Genomic DNA, 25,209 nt, shown 5'->3' with positions numbered 1-25,209 from the left:
ATGAAAAATCACTTGTTTTTTGTTTTTATTTTTTATTTTTTTTGTTATGGATGAATTCAGAATTACATATTATCAATTTGCAAGATTAAAGAAGCCAAAAACATGTTCGCAAAACAGGAGCAGAAAAGCAAAAGAAAATCAAGACCATCTGCACCAAGAAAATAATAAGGTGCAAAAACTAGAGAATATGAGGCTGCGTTTGTTGTTTGTTTATGCGGCCGGCATTGAAACAAGCAAACTCTAAATCCAATTCTATATCAGAGTCAACAACCAACAAAGCATCTCAGGCCAAACTTAACAGTAAGCATTGCAACCCTTCTTGTCTTGGTTTCTTGTTATTCGTAGGTTGCATAAACAACTTCCTGTAAGGAAATATAATTAAAAAGGACACCAGGCATGCATATTTACAACCTTTTCCCTTCCAATAGTTTTCTTTCAAGTTAGAGCGTGTTTGGCAGTGTGGTTGCGGGTGCTTTTCAAATAACTTTTCGTGCCAAAATGCATGCCAACGATGTTTTTTTTATTTTTTAAAAATTATTTTTGACATCAGCACATCAAAACGATCCAAAACGTACAAACCATATTAAATTTTAGTAAAAAAAAAATCAAATTTTTTAAAAACACAGTCGCAGCCGCGTTCCCAAACGGGCTCTTAGTCAGATTGCTATCGGGCACATTTCTTGTTAGAACCTTAAAAAAAAAGAGGCTAAAACTCATTTGATATGTGTCCTCATCTTTGTCAATTCAAAAATTTAAGTTATTTGATTAAACCTCGTTGGAAAGAACGAGTCTAACCGCTTAGTTATAGATGATGTTATATAAAAAAATAATTATCTTAAAAGTTTAAATTATTAGATAAAATATTAAAAATAATTTTATGTTACTCATTAACAAAGCATACATGTATGGAATACAAGAAGAAAACATTTTCATTTTTAGGATCTGCATTTTCTCTCAATCTGCAACTCTCAGACTCATCACTCATCAGCATGTCAATGTTCTTGAACATGTTAAAGCACCTGCTGAGCTAGTCATTGACTGGACAGAGTTTGCACTTCCAACTTTGAACGTTTGCTCCTTATTGTAGTTAGGCTTTGCCGTACCTCTGCGGCCAGTTTGGACAAAAGAAGCTCCATTTGTAAACATATCCCCTACAGAGTAGAAGTTCCAGGCCTTGCCTTTTGCACCTATCTCCGTATTTCTCCAAGTTACCTGTTGAAATATCAGAATTTTTTTCTTAGTTTTTCTGATCCTTAATTCAGATATCCCCTTCTCCTTAATTTGCATGGTTTGAAAGATATGATCGATTCGTGGATGATCAATTTATATTTGACAGTTGAAAGCATTACCTCCTTCTTTCCGGATTGTGCAGGTGCAATAAAATGGTTGGATTCACTCTTGATGCTAGGATTCATGCTTCCTCCAATTGCATATTGTTCCCATCCCAGGTAAAGATTGTTAGCTACATGTGCATATCCATGGCGAACCCTGCATTATTTTAATGATTTATATATCAGTGTAAAATCTTGAATACAGGATTCATGATTCAGACTGCTGCAGAAATTTGTTTAGTTAGAAAGACAGAGACAGAAAATCCGTTTATTGGACAGCTTTAAAGTCAATTTCTATCATTTTAAAACAAGAAAGACAGTCCCTATCCTCATCTCTGTCTCTTCTATCTAAGATAATATTAACCAAATGCCAGATATTGTGGGATTTGATTTGGCATTATTAATTACCTAGGCATTCTTTGGTTGCAATTAGGACCAAAATGATTGAAGGCAACCGTGACCTTCATGTTCTTGTCTCTTAAATACCCATCATCATGTCCAAGAAGCATAACCTTGTCTTGGTCTCTAAACCAATTGTTAGAAACAGTAACAAACGTAGATCCACGAGTGACATCAAGAAGACCATCCTGGCACGAGTATAATGTATTGTGGTCTATCCAAACCTTAGATGCAGTGACCAGCCTTATGGCATCCCCATCCATCTGACCTAACGGCATTAGTTTCCCATCCGGTCCCATGACTGAGCTAGGTCCCTGTGCCTTGCAATGGTGAATCTTGAGGCCATGGATGATCACGTCGGTTGCCTAGACAAACAACATTGATGTTTTAGACAGAGCATGCACTGCCTATATAATCAGCAATATTGGCAACTAGAGAAATTAAATTAATGTACCTTGTACACCACGAGGCATCCGATGCCTTCAATGCTGACATCAACGCCACGACCATCAATGGCAGTATGGCTGCTAATAAGAAGAGGTTTCTCAAGTTTAATGTCCATGTTCTTCTCAAAAGTGATCCAGACTTTTCCTGTGATCATGGTAGCTCCATATCTTAATGTCCCTTGTTTGGGATTCACAGGGTCGTCACTAGGATCGGTGACCTTATACCATATAACATTTTTCCCAACATTGTTGGTCATTTTCCCTGCAAACCCCACAGAGCAAGTAGCCAGATGTTGTCGGCTTCTCTGCCAATTCGGATTCATTCTCCAGCATTGATCAATGACATTCATTTTGCTGGCCCCATGACAAGCATTAGGAATGAAGGAAAGGATGCAAATGGAAAGAAGTACAACAAAGAGCCTGAAGACAGCCATGATCGATGATAGAGTAGAATAGAGATTAAATTTGCAATGTAAGAGTTGGGGGAATGGTGGAGATATTTATATAGGATCAAGAGGAGCTAAGCAATGATATTGCAGGCTGGTGTAGTTTGATCAGTTGGTTACAACAGATTGGCTGCAGTGAGAGCTGATTTGCTGTATTTGTAACTAAATCCAACTTGAAACCTAATGTATTATAAGTGTTGTCGTCCTAAAAATAGAGATTGCAATAAAATCTCCATTATTTTGTGCACTGTTTGGGCTTGCATGGTTGTTTATCCTCCATTATGTTAAGACTTGAATTTAGCATCCTTAATTGTAGCCACTCGTCACACCCTCTTCCCACTTTTTTAGAATTTGAAAAATGCAAGATTATCCAGTGTACTATAAACCTTGCCTGTAATCATTGTATTAAAACTTGCATCTGCTCAACAGCTTGACCTGGAATATGGAGGGTATGAACCCGCGGTCTGGATTGAAGAAAACAAAAAGTACGAAACTTGCTAACTTGATTAAAAAACTTTGGGTTGATTTATTGACCTGATTTAGCAAGCTTTTACCTGGTTAAAACCCGATTATCAACTCATTAATTTTTTTAAAAAAAATTTGATCAAAATAATTTTATTTTGATTTTTATTAAAAAAAAAATTAAAATTGACCCTTTCAATTTATTGTGACTAGGGGCATGCCTCGAGTCTGGTTTTTTTTTTTTAATATGGGTGTTTGAACTATCTTACATATATTTCAATTAATCTCACGGGTTTTAAAGTTAACGATTATTTAAGCATTTAGTAGCCCTAAAATTGATGGGAAAGAAACTTTTTTCTTCTTTTTTCTTTTTTTTTTTTATCTTGGAGTTATACATGTTGCCTCATGTATTGCGCATGAAAATAAAAGACTTGATATTTGCTGTGACAAGATTAGGTGCTAACATTCCAAAAGTATGTGATTCATGAATTTGAGCGGTGAATGATGTGTTATAATTGTGTGATTTTTTTTTATTCTTTTAATTGACACTAGTAGAAAGAAGGGGGTATGAACAGTGGTAATTTGACTGTGATTAATTGTAAATTCTTTTGCGAAAGATATTTTCAAATGAATATGAATGAGATACTGGAGAAAACCATTATAGATGCTGGGGTAATGGTTGATGAGCTACTGACAATGATGTTACAGGTGGTGGCAGTGACAATGATAACTGTGGTTTTGTAGTGTTTATAGGGCAGTTTTCTTTTCGGATCTCGGAGGACCAAAAGATAAAGAAAGTGTAAGGTCAAAATCTTCTTCATCTTCACCTTCCAAATCTTGCTGGCTAATGCTGTTGTTATTGCTGTTGTTGCTGCTGTGCTTTCTCTTCGTGGAGATCTCTTGCTCATTGTTTTCTAAATCTTCTTGGCTCTTCATGGCGTGAGTAAAAGAGGGAGAGAGGATTAGGGTTTTAGTGAAAAGGCAATAGTGTTAGTATGTCGTTGGTTATGAAAACAGAGAGAAAAACGAGAGAGATGGATTTTAAAAGGACATTAAAAATTGGAGATAGAGATATGGAAGCAGAACATATAAGATAAAAACGACTACTGGGATCTCTCTCTGTGTTTGTTATGGTGTTTTTCCCCTGCCGGCCGGCCACCTTTTTTACTGGGTCTTTTTCACTCTGTCTCAGCAAGTCTGTAATTTAATGTTTTTATGTGATAAATATTTTGAAAAACGGATTAAATAAAAGTTTCATGGCTAAAGCAACCTTGGGTCCGATAGAGAGAACAAGAGAAATCTTGAAGGCATGTGAGCAAGAGAAATCTCGTAAATATAAAATTAAATTTACGAGACAGAATAAACATGAGAATATGTATTAAAAAATAATTTTAATTACTTACATTGTTAGAGAAATACGTTGTGAAGAGATTATATGATGGAATTAGCTTTGTCAAAATGATGAACATGCAGGTACTTGTAGTTAGCAATACTTACTACTAATTATTGAAAAACAAATGCGAGAATATGGTTAGGATCTAAATCTTCTTCTTCTTTTATACATATCAACAAAAGTATGCATTGTCGAATTCAAAAAAACTCATCATCGAGTTTAAATTTTTATTGCCTTGATCTTGTAAATATTTAATAAAAAAATTTCAACTATTTATGTACTCAATCTTTCCTTTAAAAACATTATATTTGTCAACAATATGCTTAGCCTCCCTGACAATAAAATCAATATTAGAGTTAGAAGAAGATTTGAAAATTTATTTCACATCTTTTATCTGAAGTATAAGACATTAATTTTAACCCCATCAGTTACACAATTCCCTTCAAGTACATGTGAGGCATATCATTTGCAATGTATTTTATAAAAAATCACATTTAGAACCACATTTAATTTGATTTCATTCTATACACGTAACAAACCAATAATTTTATATCTAAATTGTTTCTTTCAACATCATCCTTGTTAAAATTTGATAGTTGATTCCAATCCGCAAATGAACTAGATAATCAAAACTTTCAATTTTAATATCATATTCATCATGGTCAAGAAGTTGTTTTCTCTGCTTATAATCTCTCAGACTCCTCACCTTTACCAAACGATGAGTTAATTTTACAATTCATTTTCACATGTATCACATTCCCTCCTACACGAGCTCATCTTGTTTTGCTACCTCTTATAGCCATGGTTATTCCAACACATAGCAAGCAAATAACTTTCAAGATAGTTGAATTCTAATATCAATTGATACAGAAAAAAATACAAACAAGAAGATAATAAGTTAGAAAGACAAAATTGAAGCTAAATATGGTTATCATACAACATCCTAATTTATAATTTTATTTTTTAGAATAAAAGTATGATATATTATTCTAAAATATAAGGTAAACAACCTTATTTATACTAGTCCTAGGTTGAAAAAAATCTCAATTAATAATTATTGAGTTGTTTTAGGGATACCTAAACTAAAAAGAAAAAAAATAGCAATCTTAATGTTTGATTTCCTAAAATAAATAGAAAAAAAAATTATTCATGAAGTAAAAAATATTCCTAAACTAAATAGGAATAATAATAATAATAATAATAATAATAATAATAATAATAATAATAATAATAATTAAAAAAATAATATTTTTTCCCTAAAATTCCTCCAAACTCTGTAAACCATAAAACTGGTCCGGACATATCTTATGACTTATAGCTAATTGGGTTCTTCAGAACTATTACACCAATTTTTAGAGTATCAAAGTCGAAATGAAGTAGGGTTAATAAGTTATTAATTTTATTTATAAAAAAAATGTGCATGTGAATTTTTTTCAAATTCTAAAAAATGGCAAGTAGGTGTGATATCATTGGCTACAATTAAGGATGCTAAATTCAAGTCCTAAATAAGCAACACACAAAAAAAAACCAAACAGTGAACAAAATAATGGAGATTTTGTTGACATCTCTATTTTTAGGTATAATACATTAGGTTTTAAGTTGGATTTAATTCTGTTAAACAACATAACACCAGCCTGCATCAGAAACGACTGGTCGTATGGAAAACAGGCAAGCTTTTGCAAATATGAAAGATCTCCTCCCTCCTCACCTCCTTTGCGGCTATGGCAATGGAGTCTATTTCTCTAAAGCAGGTAACATTTGCTACAAATCACAATAATATCTTCCCAAAGAATCAATGGAAACACCATCCAGTAATCCCAGCAACCCATACTAGTAGAATAATGTTTCACTGACCATCTAGGTGGTGGCTCAGTGGTAAGAGCTTGGGACTAAGAGGTTTGCTCCCTCTGTGGTCTCAGGTTCGAGCCCTGTGGTTGCTCATATGATGGTCACTAGAAACTTACATGGTCGTTAACTTCAGGGCCCGTGGGATTAGTCGAGGTGCGCGCAAGCTGGCCCGAACACCCACATTAAACTAAAAAAAAAAAAGAATAATGTTTCACTTTGGCACCATCAAAAATTACAAAAGAGCAGATTTCCAAGGTAAAAAGTTTGTTAACTACATACATAGCCTTGCATAGTTATTCAGCAGTTCATTCTTATGATATGTGATTATGTTGCTTCCTGACATTAATGGGTTTTCTTTGTTTTCTTCTTAAATGCAAACTCTTGACAGATTTTTTTTTAAGTTTTCCTGAACCTGTGGACTAAAAGAAACCATTTGGATCATCAAAGAGCATATATATGTGGTAACTTATGTACTACAAACCAAACTCTGTATCTCACTAATAACCGTTACATAGTCAGATTGCATGGACATGGAATTGAAGCAAATTGCTAATGGAAGACATTTTTGTTATGATGCCTTGTACAATCCCTTCCGTGTTTATTAACATAAAATTAAATTAAGCTGTGTTCATGATTGCTGAGTTTGGCTATGAACTCCTAGTTCATAGAACTAATGAGTTTCCGTTTAAGATTTTCAGGGCTATGCGAAAATTTAGACTTCTTTTGCCAGCCACGGAACTGAAAGTTTGTCACAAGAAAAGTTCCTTACATATATCAGACGATCTCAGTCTTTGTTCAAGGTTAAACTACATTCGATTAATGTCTATAGCTCATGTCCGAGCGATCCTAATGCTGGAATACTCTTATGCTTCATAGACACAAGTGGTACTGACTCAATTTGCACAGGATACCTGTGATCTTGGAGTCCTATTCTGCTGGCTCGTTTCTGAATTATCTGGCGTTGATCCATCCCCCTTGTTGAGTAAAAGCCCTTCCTTGTCTTTTTGGAGGGCTTCAGGGTCCACTATCAAGCTTGGCAGTGGCTGTAGGGTTTACTTTTCTAGCGATGAAGTATAGCTCAGGCGATACTCCCTCGGTGTTGACTCCAAAAGAACTCCCGGCTGGAACGCCGGGGTTTCTTGGATGTAGTAGTGGCACCATTTAAGCCTATGAAACTGGGTTTCGATGAAAATGAGTGACGCCAAGTAAAGTGAGTTTTTCTCACCTAATAAAGGAGAGGATGTCATGCCACTATCCACCGGCATCCTTATGGCCGCCAAGTAAAATGCGTCTGCCGGGAGTCGAACCCGGGTCTATTGCTTGGAAGGCAATTATCCTAACCGTTGGACTACAAACGCTTTTGTTGATTAATTTCTACGTTTGAGGTATTTACGACACCGTTTCTGTCGCGTGGTTTAAAAAAAGTGTACAGCTGTCGTTTTAGAAAAAAAAAAAATAATTTTAAAAAAATCCTTAAACATAGTCCGTCCGTCGGGTCAACTCTCAATTTGATTTGTCAAGAAATCCGATTTTAGGTCAGATTATAAAATTAATTTATTGGTTTGATTACCATGATTTTTAAATTTGACGGGAAAAAAAAAGTCATATAAGATGAGGCACCCTCTTCCTCTTCAGAATCTAGATTTTCCAATGCTTTGAGGTCCCGAAAACAGCATATTATTGATGCGATTTAGTATATGCATGGAAATTTTATAGCTGGAAAATAGATATTATGGAGATGTAAATTTTCTGTTATTATGGAGGTAGCTAGCTAGTTTTATTACTTCTATTCGAACCTAACCTACTGCCTGAGAATAGTTTTCTGAAGCTGTAATTAAGATGCGTTCAACATTTCCAGTTTCTACAACGGAATGAGCAGGCATGCATGTGTAATTTCCTCGGTAATTGGAAGAAATCATTTCCAGTTTCTATCTTTAAACACTAACCAAACGCAACCTTGAAGCTTTGACACATTTTCGATAAGAAAATCTAGGAATCAAAAGCTTTGACATGTACATTCCCATAAAAAGAGTCCTTCAAACACTTTCTTCTAGTTCAAAGAAAATACCATTGCTAAGAACTCTTGTCTATGGAACTCTCGTCGACTAATAATTTGGAAATCACCACGCATAATAAGAAAATGAAAGGTAGAAGAGATATCTTAATTGGATTATCTTTCTTCTGACGAGTATACGTATACTCCACAGTCGAATAAACACATTGCCAGACAGCACCAGCCAATCCAAAATACTCAACAATAGTGCCAACAGGCTTTCTAGTTGCGGAAGTATAAGTTGATCGGGGATGAAAAAGTGGCAATAGGCTCATGCCGGCCGCCCGTTTAATTCTTTCCTTTCGAGCCATGTGAATGAGATCAACGGCAGCAAGAAGCAAAGCTACAAATGCCAACACCATGCCAATTTGTGCATAACCCATCTGGTCAAAAACCGCAGATGCAATCTCTAGGATTAAGTTTGTCATCAGCAAAGTCCATCCTGATATTTCCTATACAAGAAAGTAGTTGGTTGTAAACAAGGCAGTTAAGAAAATCTCACCAATTCTAAAAAGCGTTGTTTCCATATATAGTTCTTACTCTAGGACGTGAACTTTCTCCAGCATCCAGAAGCTGTTCTGCCTCTACATAGACTGCATGCTGTACAATTAATTCACAATGACATAATGTGAGATAATTGATAATACACAAAACAATACAATTATGACTGGCAGAGACTCATAATGTAAGATTATCCCATCTACTACTATATATAGATTAAAAGAAGTTAGACAAGATTTGACTAAGTATATATCACATGGTTCACATCATTATCATTCATCGAGTCGTCTTGGCTGAAGACAGATGCAGCAAGATTTTCAAGACGATTATCTGCAAAGTTGGCCAAATTAATATCCATATAAAGGTTGTGATATCAACCTTGGATGAATTATTTTGAAAAGAAGAGAGACAAAAAAGAATTCCATGTGTTATATATAATTTGCTTTCATGATTCATCCTAAATATAAATATTAAAAAATAATATAAATTATATATTAAATCTCACTTTACACTTAAATTTTTAGATTAAACTAGTTCATATGAAAACTTTAATAACCACGTACCATTTGCTTGTAACTCTGGAGGAGGCCGCTGCGTGTTCCGCAAAGCTAAGTAAGGTAAATGCATTATCAAAACACATTAAATATTTTTCATGGAAGTCGTGGTGGGAATTGGAAAATTCTTAAAATCAAGAGTTTCAAAAGAAATAAAGTATAGACCTTCTCCATTAAAATCGTATTTGCTATTAATTCTTGAAGAGAGTGGTCATTCCACGAGCGTAACTCAGGTAACTGCATGCAGCATCAAAACATCAAATATTAATTTTTCATGGAAGTCGTGGTGAAAATTAGAAAATTCTCTGAAAATCAAAAGTTTTTCAAACGAATTAGAGCATAGACCTTCTCCGTTAGAAATTCTGGAATAGTCTGGTTATTCCCCGAAGCTAACTCAGGCAACTGCATTATCAAAACATTAAATATTTTTCATGGAAGTAGTGGAAGAAATTGGAAAATTTTGAAAATCAAAAGTTTCAAGAGAAATAACAGTATAGACCTTCTCCATTAGAAATTCTGGAATAGGCTGTTTATTCCTCGAAGCTAAGACTGGTTGCTGCATTATCAAAACATTAAATATTTTTCATGTAAGTTATGGTGGAAATCGGTAAATGCTGAAAATCAAAAGTTTGTGAAATTCATGTCAAAAAATCATCTCAACTCAAAATCTTAATAGGCCTCGAGATATAATTTATATTAGTTCTTAATTTTTCTTTCCAAGTGAAAATTGTTTGCTTAATTTTATTAATTGGAATAAAAATAATATGATTCGAACTCATCATCGTTTGATTATCAGAACTCTAATATCATATAAAAAAACAATCTCGATCAAAAACCTTAAACTATTAGAAAAGGCTTCAAGATGTTGCTCATGTTATTGTATAACAGGTTAGACGCGAATTGAAGGTACTTCTTACCAGCCGGAGCACATCATTATCGCTCAAGGTAAGTGTCTGCAAGTGAAAGAGATCGGGAAAAAATGCAGTAATACTGTCGAGAATCTTATCTGCAAATTGATCATAAGCTGTCAGTAGTTTGATGAGTTATTGAGTCATGTGAGTATTGAGTTCCACGTTATTAGAAATGAGAGAAGTGAGGTGCTTGCTTATATATATTGAAAAGATTGCTATGGCCTATGCCATCATCAAATTTCCATGTATGCACAGTAATTTTAGTTAGTGTGAAGTACTCTTAAGGCTTTTGTAATGCTTTCTCGTAGTATATATATTGAGTTTGTTAACATTTCTAAAGAAAAAGTAGCTAACATATATACATACCATGTGCTTGATAGAAGAAAGACCCAACGATTTCTGGAAGAATCTCCAAGTTCGACAGATCTATATCAGACAACTGCATCCAGTGGCGGGGGCTGGCAAAGGCCCGCATAAGCGGGGGCAAGCGCTGCAAGAAAATTGTTTTTTCAGCTCCTCTCGTAACAATATTTATAATTTAAACCAAAATAATATATAAAACAACCGAAACCTTGGCTCTCTTTAATTTTATTTTCTGACTCGCCCCTGACTGCATCATCAAACATTAATTCCATTAGTGTCGAGGAAGGGTTATATTTTGTATCATGTGACTTGAAGGAAATATTAATGGCCAAACTATTGTGTTTCACTATCCCATTAAGAACACGTTGAGAATTTAAGACTCTAATTCTTGGGCCTCCTGACATATAAATATCAATAGCATCACGTATAAGAATGAATTGAAAAAGAATTTGACTGAAAGTATGCAATAACTCTGATGAGAGATACTGATATTGTTGTATTTTTTGCAGCTTCGATCCATTAATGACAACCAGCAGCCCGTTAGGCACCAACGAATAATAGGAAAGTTGAAGAGTTTCTTTAGTATGCTAGGATCTAAGATTGCATGATGCCAATACCACAAATCAAAAATGCATATTAGGTATATAATAATTTAAAAGTAATTGTTAATATTACAATAAAAAAAAACTATAATGTTATTTAAAAACTATGATAAAATTGAATTTTAATTTAAATACTATTTTATTTATAGTGCATTTTAATGAAAATGAAAAAAAAAATTGAAAAAAAAAATGAAAGAGCTATAGAAAGAGGCTAGGCATCTCAGCCTGCATGACTGATCTTCTTCTTGTTTTTTTTTTTAAAAAAAAAGAGAAAATAACATGTCTTTTATTTTATATGTATTTGTAAACAAATCACACCATGCTATTTACTAGTTAAGATTTTAACCATCGCAGGTGGCTAGAAAATTAGGATACTTAGTTTTTAAAGTTCAAAAATTTATTTTTTTAGTTTTTCTTTCACTTGAAAACATCAAATAAACATCTTAATAACCTTATTAAATTCATTTTCAATATTAAAACACTCATTAATAGATCAGAAATATCTAAAATTACACTGAATGATGTACCGAATCATTTCAGGTATCGTAACTCTTGTTTTTTTATAATACAAATTTAAATCTTATTTAATTAAATTAGCCTCTATTTCAATTTTAAAATTGTACCAAAGATCTTAAGAACGTGTAAAAGAAAATAAAATAAAATTTTAACATATAAAATATCAATAGCATCACGTAGTATACTGAGGCTTTTGTAATTGAAAAGAAAAGAAAAGAAAAGAATGAAATTGAAAGAGAATTTGACTAAAAGAACAGTAATGCACAGTAATTTTAGTTAGCATGAACTCTTAAGGCTTTTGTAATGCTTTCTCGTAGTATATATATTGAGTTTGTTAACATTTCTAAAGAAAAAGAAGCTAACATACATACCATGTGCTTCATAGGAGAAAGATCCACTGCAGGTTTCTGGAAGAACTTCAAGCTCACCAGATTTATATAAGACAAGCTCTGCATCATCAAAAATTAATTCCATATATATGTGTCAAGGAAGGGTTATTTTGTATTATGGAACTTGAAGGAAAACGGCCAAACTATTGTGTTTCGCTATCCCATTTAGAATTTAAGACACTAATTCTTGGGTTTATGTGTGTGTTTTGAGTTGAATTAGTGTTCGTTTAATACTGCAGTAGGCTTTTTAAATTATTTTTATCTGAAGAAACATTAAAATATATTTTTTAAATGTTTTTTTGATATTTTAATATGATGATATTAAAAATAAAAAAATTTGAAACAACATTAATTTAATGGAATTTTAATTGAGAAATATTTTAAAAAAAAATTATCATGTAGTGATTTTTTAGTTAAAGAGAAGGTATAGAAATCAACAGTGAAGCAAAAACATGGATCAGAAACAACATATTTGAAAATTGTTAGTGAAGTACTAGAACTAATACGATCACCTCAGCAAGTAATGATATTGATGATGGAAGGAGGGAATGGAGGGATTGCTCAGGTGCACGTCGACGACGGAGTCCAAGCTTCAGAACAGGTTCATCTCTCTCTGGTTCCATTGCCTCCCATTTCACCTCTTCCTCTTCTATTTCCATGACCACCGCTCTTTTTGCTTCCTCCGTGTATCAGTACCTACTGATGTCAGTGCCAAAACTAATCACAATCGCAAGGGTAGGATTAAGCAAAATTAATCACCTACACAAGAGTAGGATTTACCCTTCCATTCTGTTTACTCTCTGTAATTGAAAATCTGTTACCTGGTTTGATATCTAGCAGATTCCTTGGGAAAACAAATGAAAAGAGATGTTACTTGTTTCTCCTTTTGAAGTCGATGAAGATCTAAATCAGTAATTGCTAGTTAGTAACCTAGCCAGAAGTCACATGGAAACTTCTTAAGGGCTTCATCTCCGCGTTAAGTCACTGTTTCTTGCAAGATTGCCTTTGTATCATTATCATAAAGTGAGAGAGAGAAAAGTAGGATTTGATTCAAACACAGTGTTGTAATAAAGACAATGAATAGAGCACCAATAATTGATAGAAGGGAGGGGAATTTTCTTAATACCCAACTTCCTCTCCGTTTCCTTCCCTTCCCTACATGTCGGTTCGCGATGATAACAGGGGCAGTAGGATCCTTTCCTTTCAAACCATGTGAATGCGTTCAAACTTGGGTTGACCCGCGGGTCAACCCACAACCCAAGCTTTGGGGGAGGTCTATGTCAAGAACTAATTTTATCATTAATAAAGTCGCCCTCTCTTCATACTTGTACTTTAAACAGAATGATCAAGTTAGCTGGGTAATGATTAAGTTTTTTGTTGTGTTGAGTTTCCCTTCTATTTGGAAGATGGTCATGTGAGGATGGTCTATTTATTTATGTTAGATTAAACCCAAATCCATCAAGTTTCGATTAAACACTTCCATCATAGTCGTCGTCGTCGTGGTTCGATTGAGTTGAAATCTTGCAGCCACACTAACAACACGAGGCTCTATAATCTGATCACTGTAGATCGAATGGTATTTTTGTTGATGAACAGTAGCAACTATTTTGTGGTGGGATGTTTATAGAATCTCTTATAATCTTGTTTTGTTGCCAGGAAATTATTACTTCTCTAATCCTATTTAAAGAGAACAGTTGCAGCGGGAATTTTGGAGGTTTCGTATGAACCACCCATGCACCTTGTCTGTTTGTGGTTGATTTGAGTAAATCCCAACTCAATCTATCATTTCTCTCAACACTGTATGCTTTGGAGAGGATAACAAGTCTCTCTTAGCTCTTCCAACCTGAGCTCTCCTTATGAGGTTATCGTAATCATTCTCCTCCATTGGTCCAAGAGCAAGGATGACCATATCGGCAACTATAAGATATATATTCATGCTGGTGTTCAATAGCCTGATGAAGGTCGATTTATACCGGCCAACGGCTAGCCTTGTCAAGCTGCGAGCCCCCCTTCCTCTGCGATTTTGTAATAGAACCTTGCACTAGCAATTTAATCTTTCATAAACGCTCTCCAATTGTAGGTGACCTTTATGGAGAAAACATCCTCATCGCATAAACCAAATCGTTCGAGCTCATCCTGTGGAAGCTAAACTCTCCCTGTCAAGGCACTGAAAGAAGAAAGGAGTTGAAACATTTAATGAGGTGATTAACCATAAGCAAATAAATTAGTGGCAAAAACTTGCTCTTCCCACACATCTCTATAAGAGTGTCTGTGAGTTGATTTGCAATACAAAATGAACTGCTGCATTGTAAATACTTTGAACAGAAACAGAAGAAGATTCAGGTGCAATCCCCGTTACTGGAACAGTCATGGATCCAGTTGTGCCAGCATCATAGTAGCAGTAAAGGTGGATGGCCCAAATGCTGTCTACAAGGGCACTTATCTTCTTGGTAGGTGGGAAGAAAGACTGCAGGACATCTTCAACGGCCGCCCCTATGACATGGTTGATGCTGCACTAGCTTATTGATAAAGTTTCCAAGTTCTGTATAGACATAAAGTTGCTCAGGACATTTTCTACCTGAATCAAATTCCCCTCTAGCTTGGTTTCTTTCTCAATTGTTTCTCCTCAAAGTATTTATAATGCAGCAGTATACTACGGTATGGCAAATCAACTAACAAACATCCTTAGAGATGTGTGCGAGGAGTAAGTTTTTTGTGACTTGTAGTTCTCTCATTAGGCAAATGTAAGGAGGGGAAGTATTGGAGCAATGCATAGGAAGGAAAAAGGGCATCAACACTCAACAAAAGGTTGGTTAAAGTTATCACCGAAAGAGAAAATGGTGCCAATGAAAAAACCTTGGAGCTTACTCTTAAGAGAGGCTGCAAGACATCTTCAATGCTGGACACCCTCCCCCTGGATATGCTGTTCTTACTGATACTGCTTCTCCAAGTCCTGCTCCGGCATTGAGGTGAATAGAACAATCTACCTTGGTAAGTTTTTGTGACAAAACAAGCCCATTTCTTAACAAAAAGGTCCAAAGTAGCCCATGAAGTTAGAATACTTCAAAATGTGGAATCCTGCCCTCAAAAGGCCCAAATATTGAAGGGAAATCCATATTTCATGGGGATTGGGCTAGTTTGTGGTCAGGTGTAATAAGAATGATTATGCACCTACTTGACCCAGTTTTCCTATTCAAGTGTAGGAGATATGTTTTCCTTAAAAATCAAACTCTAAGATCAGCAAGCCTCCTTAGGTACCGTTTGGGAACGCGGCTGCGGCCGCGTTCCCAAAAAATTTGAAATTTTTTTTTTTTGTTTTGCTAAAATTTAATATGGTTTGTACGTTTTGGATCGTTTTGATGTGCTGATGTCAAAAATGATTTTTAAAAAATAAAAAAACATCGTTGGCATGCATTTTGGCACGAAAAGTTATTTGAAAAGCACCCGCAACCACAATGCCAAACACGCTCTTAAGAGTTCATGTTCATGAAGTTCCTAGGCTACTTTATTTCTTTCTTGTGTACCATTTACTTGCTGGTCTATTTTATAGCCAGCTTTATTATTTTATTTAGTCTTGGTTATAAAACTTAAATTCCTAGCGGGTTGATTGAGGATGTAATTAATCTAAAATTTAGATTAATCTGAGTTATAAAAAAAAAAAAAGTGCTCTAGTTTTTCAAAACTCAACCCTCAATTTATTTAATTTTTTATTAAAATAATATTGTTTTGATTTATTTAAAAAAAATTAAAAAATCAACTCGAGTTAACTTAACTTTTCTGACTTGTAACTCAAATCTTATCCGAATTAATTTTTAAATTGAATTTTAAAACTGCAATAGTGGTGAAAACCGATTGAATTTTATACTGTTGGATTTTAAAGCTGTTCTAGCGATGCAACCGAATGAATTTTATACTATTTTAGCTTAGGAGAAAATTATCTTTCACTAATCTTTTATATTATTAGAGAAAATTAAGTAACTGAGGTGAAAATGACACATATATGCAGACTGCAATTCCTAGTTTAGTATCATTGGTGGAATCAATGAATCTTTTTTTTCTTTTGGCTCATTGCTTTGGAACAACCAATCAAAGCCGTTTGGCATTGTTTTTTCCGGTCTCCAAGATGTTCTTTCTTCAGATCACACTTTGTCTTTCACATTGACTTTTACCTATCAAATTTCCTTTCTAGTTTTGGCAAGTAGGCTAGATCCCAATGGATTTAGTGAACTTTCTCAGCACCTCGCTGAGCTGGTTCGGTTGAGCCAATGCAAAGATGGTCTCATCAAGTCTCAACTTACATAGGGTGCATCACATCAATGGACAGTCAAACTGCCAAGAAGCAGCTCCAAACAGGAACTTTCAGCCTTGTAGATGGACCGAATCCTGACATGCATCATGGCCTCCATAATTGGAAGAGGACGTCAACATGACCTATCATTTGGGGGAGGGTTTTATTTTACTTCTATACTGTAAAACTTCCTGCATAATCACTTCAGGACATAAATAGAATCGAAGGGTGTAGGGAGGCATCAAAGTGATCAAGATTCTTGTTGCATAGTCTCAAACAATGTTTTGGATTGGTTGGTATTGGACAAAATCTAGCATCTTCGTAACACCCAATATTCTCTAAACACCACATTAGGGACTCGTGTCTTTACTGAAAAATATAAAAAAAAAAACCTACAAGTTGTCATGATTTTGTAGAGCAAACTGCTGTCCTTGATAAGAGCAGGCCATTTCAATAATCCCCCATTTTTTGCTTGAAAAATCTAGTCAGCTGAAACTAATTGGCAATTTGCATGATGCTATCATCAATTTCCTTTTGATAAAGAGATTGAGAAGGAGAGGAATTAAGGTAGAGAGACAGCTAGTTAATTGACCTAACATTGCTAGAGAGTATAAATGTTTTAGCTGTTCGATATTGCAATATCATGATCAAGTTATTAGGTAACGTTTTCTGATGTATTGAAGTAAGTTCTAGATCCTTTCAAGCCATTTTATCATTCTTCTAGAGAGCTTTTTCGTACCCGAGAAGAATCGTTAAACGTTTCCGGATGTGTTCTACATTTTCACTTTCGGCTAAGCCTTGCACTGGGGCAGATAATGGCAAGTTCTTGCACTCAAAATCCTTGGTTACAAGAGCAAGAGCTGAAGTGATCGCAGCTCCTAAGAGATCAAGCCAACGTGCTTTTCCTCGGCTATTAAAACATGGAATTCCTCATACTGATCTTCAAGTACATGAAATTGTTGAGAGGCAGTCTCAGGCTAACAGCTTAAGCAAGCAAGATATCTGTAGAAAGCCGGAGTTCCATCCAGCGTTTCTTGAAGAAGCCTATGAAAGGTGCAGAAACATTTGCGCCGAATATGCCAAAACTTTTTATCTAGGTAACATTCATATCCCTTCCACATTGTTCATTACATGTATATTTCTAGATGTCATGATTCAAGGATTTCTAGATGATATGAGAACTATCTCGTCGTTTCGATGCATGCTTGATAGCTTACCAGATCCCATTAGCACAGGTTTCCAACCTGTTTTATGATTTATCAAAACATTTAATTTGCCTATATATGTCATCACAAATTGTGTGGCAAAATAATGATGGTCATTGTCTCTCGATGCAGGAACTCGGCTGATGACAGAGGAGCGACAGAAAGCCACATGGGCAATTTATGGTAAGAGATTAAAGCCCAGAATAGATAAATTAGTCCTTCAAAGACAATACTACCAAATTATTTATAGTTCCAAGAAATTACTTGAAAAGATATTCAGTTCAGAAGATCGAAGAAGCAATTCAATTGATCCTAACAGTCACACTAGAGATGCATTAAGCAAAGAGATTTACATAAGAAGTAAACTATTATGAAAGTTGTTCTACTGCAACTGAGATATTTTCTGCAGTATGGTGCAGGAGGACAGATGAGCTGGTCGATGGACCTAATGCAGTGCTCATGAGCACTGCTGTTCTTGATAGGTGGGAAGAGAGGCTACAAGAAATCTTTGATGGACGCCCCTATGACATGCTCGATGCTGCACTTACAGATACAATTTCCAAGTTCCCTTTAGACATTAAGGTGCTTGGAATATTTACTAGATGGATTAATTCCTAGCATAGTGCATGTTCTCAATCTGATAGAGTTTTTTTATCATCTCACAGCCTTTTAGGGACATGATTGAAGGTATGAGAATGGATACGAGAAAATTCCGTTATGATAATTTTCAAGAGCTCTATCTTTATTGCTATTACGTTGCGGGCACAGTCGGCCTAATGAGCGTTCCAGTGATGGGAATTGCAGCAGAATCTGAAGCTTCTGCTCAAAGTATTTATAATGCGGCACTGTACTTGGGTATTGGAAACCAGCTTACAAACATTCTTAGAGATGTGGGAGAGGAGTAAGTTCTTTTTTCCATACAACTTCCATTCAGTTTTCTCGTTTGAATCTTTTAACTTAGTTCAGTCCTTTTTCTTTCAGTGCTTTGAGAGGGAGAGTTTATCTACCACAAGATGAGCTTGCACAGTTTGGGCTATGCGACCAAGATGTTTTCGCAAGAAAAGTCACTGATGGATGGAGAGAGTTCATGAAGGAGCAGATAACAAGGGCAAGATTCTATTTCAACCTTGCAGAAGAAGGGGCTTCAAAGCTTGAAAAGGCTAGCCGGTGGCCAGTATGAACTGAAAACTTTCCATTACTTGCATGATAAATTTGCAACACTTCCAACTCTAACCTATATTGTACCTTGAGATTTTTCATATGCTGACACAATGGTCTGTGATTTGTTGCAGGTATGGTCATCCCTACTAGTATACCAAAAAATCTTGGATGCAATTGAGGATAATGATTATGATAACTTCACAAAACGAGCTTATGTTGGAAGAACAAAGAAACTTCTCACATTGCCCCTGGCATACACAAAAGCTCAATCAATGTCTAGCTTGATCCTTCAGTAAATCAAGATTTTGTAACAGACCTAAGGTGGGGGAGTTATGACAGCAAACAGTGAAGTGGAGTGAATAGTGAAACAAGATTATGCTTGTGTATCATAGAGGAAATCGTCAAAGTTTGAATGTTTGTAAGATTGGTTCATTATTGCTTATATCAGGTTCTCAATTCTCTGATAGAACTAGAATTTTCATGGAAAGTAAATTGCACACACATTTCTCAGTTTTCAAAACTATGACCTTTGCTCAAAAATTGCCTGCACTGCAAGTGTCAAACTTCTTTGAGGCATTTATCAGGCGATATGCTGTTTCTCTATATGCTCACAACAGAGAAGACATGCTGCTATGGCATCCATATCCTGTTTTGGGTTCGAGCTCTCTCCCTTGCACTAAGCCTAAAGCGCACAGATGAAAGGAAAAACATATTAAATAATTATAATTATATGATCTGAAAGCATTTCAATTCATTAACATTAATACCCAAATAAAATTGGGTTCTAAAGAAGAAAGAAAAGGAACATTTATTACATGCTACAGCATTGTATCTTTAGGTTTTTGGCCCTCATTACAGTCGACTTCCCATGTTGGAATTATCTAAAAATAGACAACGCTTTAAGGTTGACGATTTTGCAAGAGATTCCAAGCTCCGTGGGCATTGAAAATGACCATACCCATTGCGGAAGATTTCAAGTTAAATGTAGAATCAAGTATCAATAGATGCCATTTGCCTTGAGGTGCCGCCTCAACACTTTCTAACCGCCTGCCTTTCGTTATCAAACGAATACTGGCAATCATCCACCCGCACCATAAATGGCATAAACCGTCCACTCACACAAACCACCAGTCTCTTATCCATCAATTACAATCCAAAATATCAAGGAACAGCCATTTTAGCTCTCCACAAAACCTTTCAAGGGCGGGAGCCAGCTGACAGAGACAGGGTGAACTGAATGTTTTGCTTCAATATTTCTAGAGGGAGACAACACTTCACGGAACTTCGCACTGGTGACATAATCAATATTTTGACAATCCATGATCAAGGCAACTATCATTGAGAAGATGATAGGGAAAAACCGCTTGGTCCACAAAAATCTATGTTTCGCGGGAAATCACAACCAAAGCTTGGAATGAACTGTCATTGGAAACTTAAGAGGGGGTTTAAATTCAATTCAGGTTCAGCTTTCGTATGCAATGTGCAATAAAAAATTATCTAGAAATGTTAAGGCACCTACTGGAACACTTGGTTAGAAAAAATATAAAAGCACCCATTATAAGTCAACTCATTGTCTCTCTACACATACCCAACCCTGAAACAACCATCCTCCTACAAAAAGGAATAAGATAACAAAAACAGAATCAAGGCAAAGGAATAAAAGATGCCGCATTGTTTGCTGGAAATGGTACATTTGCGGCTATTTGGTCACCAGCTCCACTGCTTCCTCTTATGGAAACTCTAGCATAATCAGCAAACCAATTGAATCAAGGAAGCTCCACCTGCCCGTTATACATGCTTTCTGCCACCCACCCCACCCACCATCATTGTGAATTTATACTCTTAGATTTGAAAAATGCCCTCAATAAGTGAACCAGCCAGGAAGCACTGGCTGGAAGGATTCGGCATCTCAAGACCAGCTTCAATCATAGGAAATAGTCTGGTGTTCTCCGGGTCACATCTGGCTCACCCCTCCTTGGAGCAGGCTCAAACTGCAAACACATTTTGAAGATGTTATTTTGAGCCTAGCGTATGTGACATTACCCATAGAGTGCTCTAGCATCAGACACCAACCTGAATGAATGTGTGACCCTTGCAGTCATCAACTTCCAAAATAGAAGCCATGTTACCACAGCGGTAGCAATAGTTGGGTGCACTAAAGATAGTAACCACCTTTTGTTCCTGTCACGAGAAAAAAAGCACAATTAATCAGATGAAATTTGCAAACCAGAGCAAGAAATTCACCAAAAGAAAAGCATCAAAGGGTTAAGTAGTTACATGGCCCCAGTTGTATCCTTCCATAACCAGCTGGTGAGCTCTAGCAATCAGCTTTAAGTTGTTTGTATGGTTAAATTGCTCAGATATGTCCTACAGAAACAATATCCGTAAGCATCCCAAGAAGAAAACTCTGTTCTGCTAAAAATTAAGAGCACGGGTGAAAAGAAGATATGGAGTGAGTATATTACTTGACCAAAGGTATATCCAGCACCCCTAGGTGAGATGCCCCAACCACAGCGATCATCAGGGTCAGACCACAAAAGATCACACATGGGACCCTCATGGGGAACTTCTTGAACACGATCAAAATTACGAATGTTATCAAGGGTTTCAATGGAGGGTGATAATCCACCATGGAGGCAAAATATTTCCGACTCAACCTTCAAAAGAGAACAAAATACATATATGACACCATATCCACATTAAATGCCCTAACTAAAAAGTAAAATCTATTGTACATCCAAAAAGGAAAAATATTTTTTCCTTGGTATTTTTTTACCCAGCACTCACCAATGCTGTCAGTGGAAAATAATCAAACAGATCTGTAAAGATCTTCCAAACATTAGCATTGCCATACCTGCAAAAAAAAAAAAAAACACCATAGATACTTATCTTTTCTGTACATTCTTGTGCCAAAAGAATTGTATAAAACCATTTGAATAACATGATATACAAAGTTAGAAGATGTGAGAGGAGAAGGTTCTTGGAAGCCTGTTTTCCAACTAGTCAAAAAGTCTATAACTATCATCAAGTCCACTTCCTTTCAATTTCAAGGACTGTGGGGGTTGAGGGTAGAGTTTTCATTTACAGGCTAGTGCACTTTGTCAGGTTCATGAAAAAGTAGTATTCTTTTTTATATAAAGTGGAGTGTTGAAATTGCACAGAGAATTCCAATTCTCTGTAACAACTTATATTCATGCATATAAAACATGTTACAAACCAATGCAACAGTCGTCCAAATTAAAAACACAGAAGTCCATCCGCAAAGACACCTAATGCACTAACATGCAACTTAGATAGACACACAGTATGTCCAGAGTTTCAGTTTGCACTATGCAAGTATCTCTTGTTCAGCCTAACTTTGATTTCCCATGCTTTGAGAAAAACTTCATTGTAATGCTTTTTTTCCTCTTGCTTTCTCCTTTTTTTTGTTATAGCTTTTCACTTCTATAAGCAACCCCGTTTCCTTATCCGTGTCATTTATAAAATCATATCCAGGTCACAATTGTAAGAAAGTAAAATTTATGTTCATGCATACTGTACACAAGAAACATTAAGAGGGAACTACAAGCCAAAGACTGTAGGATTCCAAACTAACTGAAAAGTTAGGATGTAATTCCATTAGACTAAGGATTCAGAAGAACTCACTTCCGCAGGCATTCATCATAGAAACCATAAACTTGAGTAATCTGAAATGGGAACAAGCATCCATAATCAGCCCAATTGATTTGATGCTGAGAAAAAGCTAGGGTATGAAAGAATTGAAATCATGTATTTAGATGTCTTAAAAGTTTACACCCTGCCAAGAACAGTACCACATTAAGTTGCAAATATAATCAATTAATGACCCTTCAACCTAGGATAAAACAAATTATAGCATCAGTTGGCAAAATACATTCAGAAGCATACCTGACGACTTTCATGATTTCCCCTTAGAATAGTAATCCGTTGAGGATAACGCACTTTCAAGGCAACCAGGAGCTGATAAAAAAAAAAATCAATCAGCATCGCAGCTAAAAAGTTAAGAGCCTCAACCAAACTAAGGCCAAAGTTTATCAAAATTTGTGTATAGGTAAGAGAATGTTAGAAGTGTTCCATTCAACACAGCTTAATTTATATGTTTTTCCAATTCAAACCAGAAAGACTTTGGCATGCATACAGTTCCATAGACAACTCTAAAAATACAACCTATTATAATGGCATAGATACATCAAAGGAGAAGGGAGACATTGATGTTGAAATGCATGGGGAAAAATAGAAAGATGGAAGTACTTACTGTTACGGTTTCTACTGAATAATAGCCACGGTCAACATAATCTCCCATGAACAAGTAATTTGTATCTGGACACTACAGCAAACAAAAATGCACAAGTGAACAATACCAAACTAGGTGAGCACAAGACAAATGGTGGAAGCTTAATACCTTAGATGATAGCATGATAATGAAATAGAAATTAAAAATAGTAAAATGTGTAATGTACTCAGAATGTTGTGGCATCACTGCCACTGTCAGATATACACCATGTATGATGATAAATAGCAGTCAAAGGAACCTCAACTAGAAATCCTTGCATTTCCAGTAAATGTTAGAAAAACTAACAGATGATAGAGAAAGGGAAGGGTTGATCCCTTGCTATTGCAATGGTCTCCATAGAAGCTAAAGAAAAGGAGGAGGAAAGAAAGTGCAGTAAAGTGACTCCATGTGTATCTCCTTAACTAAAAACAAATGCAAGATTGTGACCATTACAGCCACAAGAAGAAAACTCAGAAAGGAGATAACAATTGGCATTAATTTGAATCGCCATGTCTGCAAATATTAGAACATAAAATTGCTCAATCAGAAACTTACCTTCCCGCCAATGCGAAAAAGCTCAGCTAGATCATGAAATTGACCATGGATATCACCACAGATTGTAACAGGGCTTTTAACAGGCTGCAAGATGTACAACCAAAGAAAGTCAATTACAACTCAGTGGATTCCAAAGTCCTAAAAAGCTCATAGCTTGCATTGCAGAATAGATAGCAAAAGATGGATACTTAACTGAAACATAAAAATGGCATATAAAAAATCCTAGAACTTATGTTCTGATAGCAGAAAAAAAAAACAACATATGAGAGTAGAGTACCTGAACATTGCTTTCATCCATCAAAATCTCCTTGGCTTTCTCGCATAATGCCCTTACCTGAATCATAAAAAACATTTCCATTGAAAACAATATCCCCAAAGAATAATCTAGGTGTTCCCAGTTTTGAAAGCAATCCTCCTAAAACAAGCATTAACATTGCACACTTACTCCTAGACTTGAACATCTTAGCATCCACTTCAAACCAAAATAATGGATCCATGTCACCCACCAGAATCCAACTTCATTAATACATCTAGAAAGCACAAGTTCGAAGTATCCACTCCGATTTAGAATACCCCACAAGGAACCAAATTTCAATAATGGCAGCTTAAGCAGTATAATGCAATAAGCAAAGAGCAACATACTACTGTTCTCTTAACCTTCCAAACTATGAAGAAGTCTTCCAATCAATAAAACCCATCAAACAAAAATCCAAACTTTTTTCCCTAATTTGAAACCTTAACTTGAATAAATCATAAGAAAAAATTCAAAAACCAAGACCAATTAACAGATCTGTTCCAATCACCTCCCCAAATCTATCTTAAACCCTCCACGATCCTTCAGAACATAGATCACACCGCACATGAACCCAAAATAACAGCAGATTCCCTACTTCAACCCTCACAAACCCGGCCAGATCCACGCCATTTCTCCAGAACTGACCTCAAACACTTCAAATAGCCCAAAAATTTCCCAAAAAAACACCGAAATGAAGTATTTTTATGACAAATCCCCAATTTCAACCCCGAAAAAACCAACGAGATCAACACCATTTATCCCAGAAACAGCTCCAAAACCCACAAAAAAAATCAAAGAAAATACATCTCAAAAAACATAAAAATGGAAACTTTTTATGGAGAAAAAGGATTACCTCTTGTTCTGATAAGGGCTTGCACTGCATGAGCTGACTAATTTCCTCATCAAGGTTGCCATGTGTGTTTGTAGCCACCGAATCCAAGCTCATTTTTTATCAATCTTTTTAGGTTTAACCACTAATTACTTTCCAATTAGAGATCCAGAGATTAAATCTCCCAAATTTATATAAAAAAATTGTAACCTTGGATTTCAATTTTCTCTTAGAATTTTTCTTTTTTTCTTGGGAAAAACAGAAAAAATAATTCCAGAGAGAGAGTGTAGGGAAGAAGGGAGCGGTGGAGAGATGCCAATGGCTTTTACCTATTTGTTTGATTAGATTATAATTGGAGAATATGCAAATGA

General features: G+C 35.6%; 4 protein-coding genes and 1 non-coding gene across 11 annotated transcripts; 1 reads left to right on the top strand and 4 right to left on the bottom strand.

The window, feature by feature from the left end:
- Positions 1 to 984: 984 nt before the first annotated feature.
- On the bottom strand, positions 985 to 2,610 carry LOC133704127 (pectate lyase 1-like). The gene is made up of 4 exons (XM_062128882.1): positions 2,185 to 2,610; positions 1,740 to 2,095; positions 1,350 to 1,488; positions 985 to 1,212 (listed from the first exon to the last, which is right to left on the bottom strand). The coding sequence occupies exons 1-4, from the start codon at positions 2,608 to 2,610 to the stop codon at positions 985 to 987; spliced, it is 1,149 nt and encodes a 382-aa protein (XP_061984866.1).
- A 5,001-nt stretch (positions 2,611 to 7,611) lies between these two features.
- TRNAG-UCC (transfer RNA glycine (anticodon UCC)) lies at positions 7,612 to 7,683 on the bottom strand. Its single transcript has one exon. It is a non-coding gene; the product is annotated as a tRNA-Gly (tRNA).
- A 632-nt stretch (positions 7,684 to 8,315) lies between these two features.
- On the bottom strand, positions 8,316 to 13,376 carry LOC133695633 (uncharacterized). Of its 6 annotated transcripts, none has more exons than XM_062117582.1 (13): positions 12,995 to 13,376; positions 12,727 to 12,913; positions 12,197 to 12,274; positions 10,916 to 10,954; positions 10,711 to 10,834; positions 10,351 to 10,439; positions 9,933 to 9,989; positions 9,779 to 9,835; positions 9,599 to 9,670; positions 9,443 to 9,500; positions 9,136 to 9,209; positions 8,919 to 8,978; positions 8,316 to 8,830 (listed from the first exon to the last, which is right to left on the bottom strand). In XM_062117582.1, exons 2-13 carry the CDS (start codon positions 12,871 to 12,873, stop codon positions 8,399 to 8,401), a joined length of 1,287 nt encoding a protein of 428 aa, XP_061973566.1. In that variant the 5' UTR covers positions 12,874 to 12,913; positions 12,995 to 13,376; the 3' UTR covers positions 8,316 to 8,398. The 6 variants fall into 6 exon arrangements, with proteins under 6 accessions (XP_061973566.1, XP_061973640.1, XP_061973708.1 ...); XM_062117656.1 differs by having other exon boundaries at positions 12,727 to 12,910; XM_062117724.1 differs by having other exon boundaries at positions 13,036 to 13,376.
- A 158-nt stretch (positions 13,377 to 13,534) lies between these two features.
- LOC133696014 (phytoene synthase 2, chloroplastic-like) lies at positions 13,535 to 19,391 on the top strand. Of its 2 annotated transcripts, none has more exons than XM_062118058.1 (8): positions 13,535 to 13,790; positions 13,871 to 14,415; positions 14,540 to 17,599; positions 17,840 to 17,890; positions 18,117 to 18,289; positions 18,373 to 18,608; positions 18,689 to 18,881; positions 19,000 to 19,391. In XM_062118058.1, the coding sequence occupies exons 3-8, from the start codon at positions 17,269 to 17,271 to the stop codon at positions 19,162 to 19,164; spliced, it is 1,149 nt and encodes a 382-aa protein (XP_061974042.1). In that variant the 5' UTR covers positions 13,535 to 13,790; positions 13,871 to 14,415; positions 14,540 to 17,268; the 3' UTR covers positions 19,165 to 19,391. The 2 variants fall into 2 exon arrangements, with proteins under 2 accessions (XP_061974042.1, XP_061974121.1); XM_062118137.1 differs by having other exon boundaries at positions 13,871 to 17,069; positions 17,186 to 17,599.
- A 1,008-nt stretch (positions 19,392 to 20,399) lies between these two features.
- LOC133695490 (serine/threonine-protein phosphatase PP2A-3 catalytic subunit) lies at positions 20,400 to 25,166 on the bottom strand. The gene is made up of 11 exons (XM_062117512.1): positions 24,863 to 25,166; positions 23,992 to 24,048; positions 23,715 to 23,798; positions 23,142 to 23,213; positions 22,775 to 22,846; positions 22,514 to 22,554; positions 21,656 to 21,722; positions 21,334 to 21,525; positions 21,146 to 21,235; positions 20,942 to 21,049; positions 20,400 to 20,859 (listed from the first exon to the last, which is right to left on the bottom strand). The coding sequence occupies exons 1-11, from the start codon at positions 24,953 to 24,955 to the stop codon at positions 20,794 to 20,796; spliced, it is 942 nt and encodes a 313-aa protein (XP_061973496.1). The 5' UTR covers positions 24,956 to 25,166; the 3' UTR covers positions 20,400 to 20,793.
- Positions 25,167 to 25,209: the final 43 nt, after the last annotated feature.

This window comes from Populus nigra, chromosome 1 (genome assembly GCF_951802175.1).
Source record: "Populus nigra chromosome 1, ddPopNigr1.1, whole genome shotgun sequence".
NCBI lineage: Eukaryota > Viridiplantae > Streptophyta > Magnoliopsida > Malpighiales > Salicaceae > Populus > Populus nigra.
Note: the sequence above shows the minus strand (reverse complement) of the source record. Positions and strands in the feature narration are given on the sequence as shown.

Bases quoted from the DNA above. Each gene is read 5' to 3' on its own strand.
- LOC133695490 (XM_062117512.1), bottom strand. From the start codon at position 24,955: ATGAGCTTGGATTCGGTGGCTACAAACACACATGGCAACCTTGATGAG. The intron at 23,799-23,991 runs GTACTCTACTCT...TACATCTTGCAG, and splicing joins TGGATGAAAGCAATGTTCAG to CCTGTTAAAAGCCCTGTTAC. The intron at 22,847-23,141 runs GTAAGTACTTCC...TTTTTTTATCAG, and splicing joins ATTCAGTAGAAACCGTAACA to CTCCTGGTTGCCTTGAAAGT.
- LOC133704127 (XM_062128882.1), bottom strand. From the start codon at position 2,610: ATGGCTGTCTTCAGGCTCTTTGTTGTACTTCTTTCCATTTGCATCCTT. The intron at 2,096-2,184 runs GTACATTAATTT...TTGTTTGTCTAG, and splicing joins GATGCCTCGTGGTGTACAAG to GCAACCGACGTGATCATCCA. The intron at 1,213-1,349 runs GTAATGCTTTCA...ATATTTCAACAG, and splicing joins CACAATCCGGAAAGAAGGAG to GTAACTTGGAGAAATACGGA.
- LOC133695633 (XM_062117582.1), bottom strand. From the start codon at position 12,873: ATGGAAATAGAAGAGGAAGAGGTGAAATGGGAGGCAATGGAACCAGAG. The intron at 9,210-9,442 runs GTACGTGGTTAT...CCAACTTTGCAG, and splicing joins TCCAGAGTTACAAGCAAATG to ATAATCGTCTTGAAAATCTT. The intron at 8,831-8,918 runs GTAAGAACTATA...TTTCTTGTATAG, and splicing joins GAGAAAGTTCACGTCCTAGA to GAAATATCAGGATGGACTTT.
- LOC133696014 (XM_062118058.1), top strand. From the start codon at position 17,269: ATGTGTTCTACATTTTCACTTTCGGCTAAGCCTTGCACTGGGGCAGAT. The intron at 17,600-17,839 runs GTAACATTCATA...CTCTCGATGCAG, and splicing joins TGCCAAAACTTTTTATCTAG to GAACTCGGCTGATGACAGAG. The intron at 18,609-18,688 runs GTAAGTTCTTTT...TTTTTCTTTCAG, and splicing joins CTTAGAGATGTGGGAGAGGA to TGCTTTGAGAGGGAGAGTTT.